This window comes from Hyperolius riggenbachi, chromosome 1 (genome assembly GCF_040937935.1).
Source record: "Hyperolius riggenbachi isolate aHypRig1 chromosome 1, aHypRig1.pri, whole genome shotgun sequence".
NCBI lineage: Eukaryota > Metazoa > Chordata > Amphibia > Anura > Hyperoliidae > Hyperolius > Hyperolius riggenbachi.
The window spans coordinates 496,720,679-496,731,445 of record NC_090646.1 but is presented as its reverse complement, the minus strand read 5'-3'; the positions used below and the strand labels follow the sequence as shown (position 1 = coordinate 496,731,445).

General features: G+C 43.3%; 1 protein-coding gene across 5 annotated transcripts in view; it reads right to left on the bottom strand.

The window, feature by feature from the left end:
- Window positions 1-2,137: 2,137 nt before the first annotated feature.
- DGCR8 (DGCR8 microprocessor complex subunit) overlaps window positions 2,138-10,767 on the bottom strand; it is a 60,754-nt gene continuing 52,124 nt past the window's right edge. For all 5 annotated transcript variants that reach the window (XM_068243401.1, XM_068243403.1, XM_068243399.1 and 2 more), the window contains 3 exons: window positions 5,742-5,869; window positions 5,294-5,407; window positions 2,138-3,866 (listed from right to left, as the gene is read on the bottom strand). In XM_068243401.1, coding sequence (XP_068099502.1) covers window positions 3,783-3,866; window positions 5,294-5,407; window positions 5,742-5,869 — 326 coding nt within the window. In that variant the 3' untranslated portion in view covers window positions 2,138-3,782. The remainder of the gene's footprint in view (window positions 3,867-5,293; window positions 5,408-5,741; window positions 5,870-10,767) is intronic.

The following is a 10,767-nucleotide window of genomic DNA, read 5'->3' as shown; positions in this document are numbered from 1 at the left end:
CTATCCTGCGAGCACCTACTACTGGTTACACCTGTCCCTGGCTACCTTTGCTGCGAGCACCTACTACTGGCTACACCTATCCTGCGAGCACCTACTACTGGCTACACCTATCTCTGGCTACCTATGCTGCGAGCACCTACTACTGGCTACACCTATCACTGGCTACCTATGCTGCGAGCACCTACTACTGGCTACACCTGTCCCTGGCTACCTATGCTGCGGCCACCTACTACTGGCTACACCCATCACCGGCTACCTATGCTGCGAGCACCTACTACTGGCTACACCTGTCCCTGGCTACCTATGCTGCGGCCACCTACTACTGGCTACACCTATCACTGGCTACCTATGCTGCGAGCACCTACTACTGACTACACCTATCCCTGCGAGCACCTACTACTGACTACACCTATCTCTGGCTACCTATGCTGCGAGCACCTACTACTGACTACACCTATCCCTGGCTACCTATGCTGCGAGCACCTACTACTGGCTACACCTATCCTGCGAGCACCTACTACTGGCTACACCTATCCTGCGAGCACCTACTACTGGCTACACCTGTCCCTGGCTACCTTTGCTGCGAGCACTTACTACTGGCTACACCTATCCTGCCTGCACCTACTACTGGCTACACCTATCCTGCGAGCACCTACTACTGGTTACACCTGTCCCTGGCTACCTTTGCTGCGAGCACCTACTACTGGCTACACCTATCCTGCGAGCACCTACTACTGGCTACACCTATCTCTGGCTACCTATGCTGCGAGCACCTACTACTGGCTACACCTATCACTGGCTACCTATGCTGCGAGCACCTACTACTGGCTACACCTGTCCCTGGCTACCTATGCTGCGGCCACCTACTACTGGCTACACCCATCACCGGCTACCTATGCTGCGAGCACCTACTACTGACTACACATATCCCTGGCAACGAATACTGCGGCCACCTACTACTGGCTACACCTATCCCTGGCTACGAATACTGCGGCCACCTATTACTGGCTACACCTATCCCTGGCTACCTATGCTGCGGCCCCCTACTACTGGCTACAGAGGGGGGCCCTGGGTCCAAATAATTGTATAATACCGTATACCGTGGTATTTTTTTTGACGGTTATACCGTGGAATTTCATACGTTGCAACCCTATATGTGATTCTCAGATTTTTTTTTTGTGTTTTCACTATTTGAAACATGATGGTATGGCTGTTTTGTCATTGTTATCTTTGAGTAACAGGTTTCTGAACGTTACATATGGATGACTATTTTTGCCTTCAATAAACGTTAGTGAAAATTAAAAATTTTTTGCCAACAAAAGAGCTCAGCGATTGCGACTTGCACTTTCTAATGGATCCCAGCCCCAACAGAAGGATGAAAGCTACAGCAGCCCAACTGCAGGTTTAGTCATGCTGATGCAAATTCAACAAAATACGTTGATATCTGGAACTGCTACAGAGCTTTATTGGCATTACAAGTGTCATTCACATCACACCTTCACATTGTGCAGTGTTTTAAAAGCTTAGGCAGGTGATAAGTGGTCAGTGGGTTCTAGATGTAGACGAGCTTGATGGCCATTTTGCGCTGCCAGCGCTTCCTCTGAGGCTTTCTGTAATACCAAAAAAGCTCTGCAGCAGCGCCGGATACCAATGTCTTTCTTGGAATATGCATGCTCATGCCTGATCTAATCCTGAGCATGCTATGGGCTTGTGCGATACGGCATCTATACATAAAGTCGTCCAGTTTATCCTACAGTAGGTAGTGCCGACACGCCTTCCAGTCCCTTAGACATGTTGATGTATGGACCACATTCCCACTTCTACCTCCCTGAAAGAGGAAAAGGAACACTTTCACTGCACAATCAGCCCTCATACATGAACACCCTGCAGATACAGTTATCGAGACAACGTAATCTGAAATGTGCATTAGTCAGCATTAAGACAGGACACAAACCACCAGCATCGCTGCTATTTCAAACAGTCACTTTGTAAACAGAAATGTTTTTCTAGCCTGCTGAAATGTAAATACTGCTGGCTTTGCAGATCTGATGCAATAGCCCATACATTCTGTACTATCCATACACAGAACAGACCATTGTACATACCATTGTACAACATTCAATGAATAAACAACAGATAGGCACAAAACAATGTTTTAATAACATCTTGATGGTTCTCCCCACTTTATATGGAAAGAAAAACAGGACCTTTAAAGAAGACTGTAGTGTCTTTGTACCCTGCAATTTTAAATAAGCAGTCATTGAAATAAGCATGGCTAGGGGCCAGGCCTCCATTGCCTTTGGTTCACGTAAGGCCTTGCTAGACACACAAAGCAGTAAAGATAATGCAGTCAAGAGAGCTTACAATACACCACGTTAAGAATACCATCATTCATATTTGTAATAGTGACAGCAATCTAATAGCATTTACTGGCTATCATTCAGATCTGGTCAAAACATGTACATGACTTGTTAAATAAAACTCAACATAAGCAGCTTGCGATAATTCACTAAAAATACACATCCATGATAAGTACAAAAAAATGCATCAAATACAAGCACATCAGTTTTAAAACTAATACTTAAAGCCTTGTTTACGGAGTAATATTAATTGCTTTCTCAACATATCGATGCCCCACAGGAAAGAACAAAGGCTTTGAGAGCCGGTCATCTTTTGTGTGCTTAAAATAGTGAACATAATCAGACAGCTTGAGCACCCTTTGTGTAACTTCCTGCTCATGTGACCTCTACAATTCAAGGCAGTGTGACTGCACAGGCCCCTTAAATGGCACATGTGTGCGCCACAGTGACATAGAGTAATATTTGCATTGCAGACTGATGCAGCTATTAAAGGGCATAGGACAACAGCATTCTATTTGCATATGGGCTGTGCTTTCAAGATGCCAGGTGAGCGAATCTTCCCTATACAAGAAACAACAGCAGTGTATTACTATGAACTTTCCAGCAGAAGGCACACCTGCAGCACAAAGCACTCAGTGCAGCAGATGTGACAGAGCAACATTTTGTTTAGGATTCAACAAGCAGCTGAGAAGTGTGTGCAAAGCACGAATACCAGATACTTGCGTATGTGCTGAATATTGTGCTTTGGAATTCAACCACACTTGTGTGTGAGGATGTTATTTTATTGTTCTCATACTGATCCACTGTCTGTGCAGTAACCACAAAGAAACATATTGCCGTGGTTACTATAGCATGAAGCTGTTATTCAAAACGTAAAGATGCTTGATGCTCTATTCACAGAGGCTTTGTTTTTAGAGCAGACAGCACAACCATAGTGTTATGCCACCAGGAAACAGGAAGCAAAACATTGCTGTCTATACATTATAAATACAACTATTTGTATTACTCAACAACTCAGTGCATTTAGTACGCTTACAACTAAAACATGATTGAAAAAAAAATACTATGTCTCTTTAAGATCCAGTTTAGAAAGCATAAAGAAAAAAAAATACATGCATTGTTACCAGATTTGTCCCTGGGAGGGGGAAAGTGCTTGGCGTCCTAAACAGAATGCATACATTTTACATGTGCACATCTCAGCACTGCTCTTTTCAATCACAAAAACGGAACTCAAATCATTGTGAAATGGCACACAATTCAGGGAGGTATTGTTGGTATTGTTTCCGCAGTGTTGCCCAGATGAAGAAAAATGGACTATGCATCAGGAAGCAGCCCCATTTGCATATCACCATCATCTTCAGTATCCATGTAAAAGTTTAGTAAAGCAAGTCTCCCAAGTTTCTTATTGCTCCTTCAATACACTCAGACGTCTACCGTGCACAAAGGTACATTGCCGGGCTGTGCAGATTCAACAATCGTCATCTTGGGTCTCTTCCTCGTCTCCTCCTAAAACAAATCATTTATTTACTAGTGTTGATGTAATTATACTTAATTGTACTAAAACTTGGGTCCTGATCAACAAAGACATGTGCTTTAATTACTGATTTTAGCACTTTACTAATCTAGTTTATCATATGGTACAAAAAGTTTGGATCCTTGATGGTTACCAGTAACCTCCAAGTCTCTGTGAATGAGAGAGACCAGGAGCCCAATGGTGCAGGGATGCCCAAAGGGATGTAAGCACACGTGTGTAGGTACAATACTCACAAGGGTGGGTTGCAAAACTTGCAACCACCATGTGAGCCTGCATGTATATAACCGCCCCCGCTCGGTGTCCCAAGTCTGTTGGTGCAGATGCTGGTCGGTCGTTCTTCTGGATTAGTTGTGAGGACTAAAGGTCCTCGTGGCTAAAAAAAACAACTCTATGGGGTATGGACTATACTTAAAAACACTGGTGGAGGTGCCCTTGATGATATGATACTACTAGATGTTTTATATATGAGAAGTGTAATTTCTTACCTTCTCAGAAAGACAAACCATTATTTAACAGAGAAAGTAATGTTTATTGATACACGGTAAACAACGAGTTTCACGGGTATTGGCCCGCTTCCTCAGGTAAATACAAGTGCCTGTAGAACTTTTGGTCACAAACATAAGCGCCTTAAATGGTTTTCTGCACTCACCCCGCATATACCTCTACGTCGCCCCCAACATCGCATAACAAGACAATGTAGTTAGCCTAGAGATGTGTCTGTACAGCCTCGGCCCTGCACTGCCGCAAAAAGAATTGAGTACCAATCCCCTCCGGGCGACATGCCTCATACGTGTGTTTGAGGCTTTAACCCTCCTGGCGGTTAATTGTTTTTGCCAAAAAGGCAAAAATCCTTTTTTTTTTTTGTTTCATGTAAAGCTACCAGAGTGGTAGCTACATGAAACACCACTAGAGGGGGCGCATGTGTCCCTCTAGTGCGATCGTCGCCGGCATCAATAGCAAACAGGGGAACGCGTATATAACGTGTTCCCCTGTTTGGCTTCTCCTGTCGCCATGGCGACGATCGGAATGACGTCATAGACGTCAGACGCCTCCGATCCAGCCCATAGCGCTGCCCGGAACTCATTGGTCCGGGCAGCGCAGGGCTCTGGCGGGGTCCTCTTGCGCCGCTGCGTGCGGGCGATCGCCGCAGAGTGGCGGCGATCAAGCTGTACGCGCGGCTAGCAAAGTGCTAGCTGCGCGTACAGCATTTTAAATGAAGAAAATCGCCCCACCAGGGGCTGAGATATCTTCCTGCGCAGCATAGCCCGAGCTCAGCTCGGGCTTACCGCCAGGAAGGTTAAGGAACCAAAAAGATAAAAATCCCTACTGAGAAATCACCAGAAGTAGAGTCTATAATATATAACCAGACCACTATTTTTTCAGTGGCATGTTTACTTACCCTCTCCTGTGCAAGCCTTCTCATCTCTTCCTGCAATTTATTCAGAATATGAAGATTTGGCCTGTTCTTTTTAGCATATTGGTGCAATTCTATCACACTCTTATCTGAGGTTTCCTGAAAAAAGACCCACATAATGAGGTTTAAAGGATGATAAATGCACAGATGGGTAAATGAATACAAAAAAATATTCTGTGTGAACAATGTTTTTAGGGCCTGCGCCCACTAATGCAGTTGTGTCCGCTTTTCAGTTACACATCAATGTTACAAATGCTGAAAAGCGGACACAACTGCGCACAACTGCATTAGTGGGCTCAGGACCTTAATGTACAAAAGCAATTGACTGAGTGTTCTGTTAGAGTATAAAATATTCATTAAACATTAGCTGGAGGTTTGGAACATACACCACTCAATAGAAAACCAAGCCCATTTCATCTAGTTAAAAACTAACCTGTTTCACCATTTTAGTGCTCTCCCTTCCATACATACGTAGTAGGGATCCCCAATTTTTTACATGAGGATGGAGTAGTTGAAGAATTTTCTGTGATGCCAACTGTTTTCCAACCCTTTTGTTTTTGCCTGCAAAACAGTACATTGAAAAGTCAGAAGCAGCCATATAAAGTTCATCTTTGGCTTTGTTAAAGCTCTACAATCAGCTTTACTTCATGCTAATGACCCCTGCTTACTAGGGACAATGCTGCTCTCTCTAAAACAACAAACGTCATTAGATTTTACTCAGCCCAAAAAAAAAAAAAAAACAAGGCAAAAAACAAACAAACAAACAAAAACATCCCCCCCCACACAGCAGAGTTGCCCTTGTCTGCACAGCACTTGTACTAACTAGACCACAGTCACCATATCTTCTTATGGAACCACACTGGGGAGTAGTGACAGGAAAATTTAAAGGGACCTTGAGCAGAAGCACTGGATATGCATTTAAGCATACCCATGTATAATTGGTTATGCCCCCTCACCCACACTGCCCCACGTTAACCTCTCTCCTTGACGGTTTTTGCGTTCCAAATTACGTTACAGCTGCGACTGTAAGTCGCAATGTGAACCCCGGAACAGGAAGCCTGCTGGACCTCTGTGCGTGTGCAGGCTTCTTCCTTCTCTTTTCCCCTCCCCTCAGCCGCGCGTCATGTAATGCGAGGCAGAGGGGAACAGACGAGGAAGAAGCCAGGAAGCCTGCACATGCGCAGCGAGGACCTGCAGGCTTCCTTTACCGGGAGTCATAGCACGACTTTTGGCAGAGTCACCTCTGTAATATAATTTGGAACCCAAAAAATGCCAGGCAGAGAGGTTAATGCGGAGCAGGGTGAGTGAGGGGGCATAACCAATTATACGTGGGTATGCTTAAATGCATACCCAGTGCTACTGCTCAGGGTCCCTTTAAGCAGCACTCTGAGGGCAAATGGATATCTGTGTCTACGGTTTGTTTGTTTTTTTTGTCTACGGTTTCACTTTGTTGATCTTTATACTGCCATCGAAAAAGACATGTCTCCTTTGAAAAAAATACAGACAGGAATTCATAACAAAGATGACAGAGCAGCAGCCGCTGCAAATCACTCCACCTAAAAACCAGAAATTAAAGCTATGAACGCACTTTAGATTTTCATTTCTGATCATCTCAGATGGAAATAAAGTGCATACAGGTTTCCCTGGATAGTGTTAACGTTCCTCTTCAGAAACATGACAGGACAAGTCACTGTCTCTTGACTACTACGATTCCTTCAGTAACATCCTTTGAAGTAACAGAAGTGAACTGATCAGTCATTTCACCAGGGGATGTGACCTTACAGTGTCTGTTGCGAAATTATCACCCAAAATTATTACCAATGATTGTCTTAACCTCTCCGCCATTCAATTTCTCTGCACCACCATTGTGGTACAATTTTTAAAGCGTTTATCTGTATTGTAAGCATTTTAGTAGACTGCTCGCAAGTTGCAGTCTTGCAAGCTATTAAAAAAAAAATAAAAAAAAATTATATATTAACCACTTCACCACTGAGGGGTTTTACCCCCTGACCACCAGAGCAATTTTCACCTTTCAGCGCTCCTTCCATTCATTCGTCTATAACTTTATCATTACTTATCGCAATGAAATGAACTATATCTTGTTTTTTCCGCCACCAATTAGGCTTTCTTTAGGTGGGACATTATGCCAAGAATTATTTTTTTCTAAATGTGTTTTAATGGGAAAATAGGAAAAATGTGGGGAAAAAAAAATTATTTTTCAGTTTTCGGCCATTATAGTTTTTAAATAATGCATGCTACTGTAATTAAAACCCATGAAATTTATGTGCCCTTTTGTCCCGGTTATAAAACCGTTTAAATTATGTCCCTATCACAATGTTTGGCGCCAATATTTCATTTGGAAATAAAGGTGCATTTTTTTCAGTTTTGCGTCCATCCCTAATTACAAGCCCATAGTTTATAAAGTAACAGTGTTATACCCTCTTGACTTAAATATTTAAAAAGTTCAGTCCCTAAGGTAACTAATTATGTATTTTTTTTAATTGTACATTTTTGAATTTTTTTTTAATTACAAAAAAAAAAAAAAATGGGGAGTGTGGGAGGTAATGAGTTAATTTTTTGTGTAAAAGTCATTTATTTGTATGTGAAAAATGTGTAGGGTGTAGTTTACTATTTGGCCACAAGATGGCCACAGTAACTTTTTGCTTTATTGCGACCTCCAAGCCTCCTTCCGGAAGCTTGGAGGAAGAATAAGGAGGCTGGACACGTGAGTTTCTTCTCACAATGATCGCGCTGCCCATAGGAGAGCAGCAGGTCATTGTGGGGCTTAGATCAACGAACGGGAATGGATTTTCCCGTTCATTGATCTCCGGGCGAGCGGGCGGCGGCGGTTTTACTAGTGGCGGGCGGCGTGTTTACGAGCGGGAGCGCGGACAGCGTCGGGAACGCGGAAAGTACGTGTTTCTCCGTCCCTGGTTTTTAAAGGATGGAAAAAGGGGCGGAGAAATACGTACGCGCGGGGGTAAAGTGGTTAATAAATATATATAAATAAATATAAAAATATTATATATCTATCTATATATCTATCTCTATCTATATATCTATATATCTAGCTATATCTATCTATCTATCTATCTATATCTATATCTATATCTCTATCTATCTATATCTATATATCTATCTATATCTATATATCTATCTATATATCTATATTTATATATCTATATCTATATATATCTATATTTATATATCTATATCTCTCTCTCTATCTATATCTCTCTCTCTATCTCTCTCTCTCTCTCTCTCTCTCTCTCTCTCTCTCTCTCTCTCTATATATAGATATATATAGATATAGATATAGAGATATATATATATATATATATATATATATAGAGAGAGAGAGAGAGAGAGAGAGAGAGAGAGAGAGAGAGAGAGAGAGAGAGAGAGAGAGAGAGAGAGAGAGAGAGAGAAAAATAACCTTAAATAAAAGATAGCAACTGAATTGCATTTCATTGAGTGAAATAAGTTTTTGAACCCTCTAACAATAAAAGACTTAATACTTAGTGGAAAAACCCTTGTTTGCAAGCACAGAGGTCAAACGTTTCTTGTAATTGATGACCAAGTTTGCACACATTTTAGGAGGAATGTTGGTCCACTCCTCTTTGCAGATCATCTCTAAATCCCTAAGGTTTCGAGGCTGTCTCTGTGCAACTCTGAGCTTGAGCTCCCTCCATAGGTTTTCTATTGGATTAAGGTCCGGAGACTGACTAGGCCACTCCATGACCTTAATGTGCTTCTTCTTGAGCCACTCCTTTGTTGCCTTTGCTGTATGTTTTGGGTCATTGTCGTGCTGGAACACCCATCCACGACCCATTTTCAGTTTCCTGGCAGAGGGAAGGAGGTTGTCGTTCAGGATTTCACGATACATGGCTCCGTCCATTTTCCCGTTAATGCGATTAAGTTGTCCTGTGCCCTTAGCAGAAAAACACCCCCAAAGCAAAATGTTTCCACCCCCATGCTTGACGGTGGGGACGGTGTTTTGGGGGTCATAGGCAGCATTTTTCTTCCTCCAAACACAGCGAGTTGAGTTAATGCCAAAGAGCTCTATTTTGGTCTCATCAGACCACAGCACCTTCTCCCAGTCACTCACAGAATCATTCAGGTGTTCATTGGCAAACTTCAGACGGGCCTGCACATGTGCCTTCCTGAGCAGGGGGGACCTTGCGAGCCCTGCAGGATTTTAATCCTGTAATGTGTTTCCAATGGTTTTCTTGGTGACTGTGGTCCCTGCTAATTTGAGGTCATTCACTAACTCCTCCCGTGTAGTTCTAGGATGCTTTTTCACCTTTCTCAGAACCATTGACACCCCACGAGGTGAGATCTTGCGTGGAGCCCCAGAGCGAGGTCGATTGCTGGTCATTTTGTGCTCCTTCCATTTTCGAACAATCGCACCAACAGTTGTCACCTTCTCTCCCAGCTTCTTGCTAATGGTTTTGTAGGCCATTCCAGCCTTGTGCAGGTCTACAATTTTGTCTCTGACATCCTTGGACAGCTCTTTGGTCTTTCCCATGTTGGAGAGTTTGGAGTCTGCTTGATTGATTGATTCTGTGGACAGGTGTCTTGTATACAGGTGACTAGTTAAGACAGGTGTCCTTAATGAGGGCGACTAATTGAGTAGAAGTGTCTAATCACTCTGTGGGAGCCAGAACTCTTAGGGCCCGTTTCCACTATCACGAATCCGCATGCGGGCAACGCATGCGGATCCGCACAGTCAGTACAAGTGGATGGGACTGTTTCCACTTGTGCGTTTCCCCGCACGTTTTTCTGTGCAGAAAAAATCTGCAGGGTAGGGGCCTCAGAATTCGCCTGCGTGTGGAATGCAGGCGAATCGCACACAATGTATTTAATAGGGAAATCGCATGCGTTTTCCCCATGCGTTTTTTGCCGCGATTTCGCATGCGATTTCGCATAGGTACCCATGTTAATTCACACAGGCAGTGACATGGTTAAAATCGCATACAGCCTTACCTATGCGAAATCGCATGCGAAATCGCGGCAAAAAACGCATGCGGAATTGCACCCGCATGCGATTTGCCTGCGGTGATTCGCCGGCGATTTCGTAACGCTACAGTGGAAACGGGCCCTTAATGGTTGGTAGGGGTTCAAAAACTTATTTCACTCAATGAAATGCAAATCAGTTGCCATCTTTTATTTAAGGTTATTTTTTCGATTTTCCTTTTGATGTGCTATCTGCCCCACTGTTAAAATAAACCTACCATTGAAATTATACTGTTCTGAGACTTTTCATTTCTTTGTCATTGGACAAACTTACAAAATCAGTGAGGGGTCAAATAAGTGTGTGTGTGTGTGTGTGTGTGTGTGTGTGTGTGTGTGTGTGTGTGTGTGTGCGTGCGTGCGTGCGTGCGTGCGTGCGTGCGTGCGCTCATAGCCTTTTTTTTTTTTTTGCCGCCTGATGTGCTGACCTTGACACCAGTGGGCGC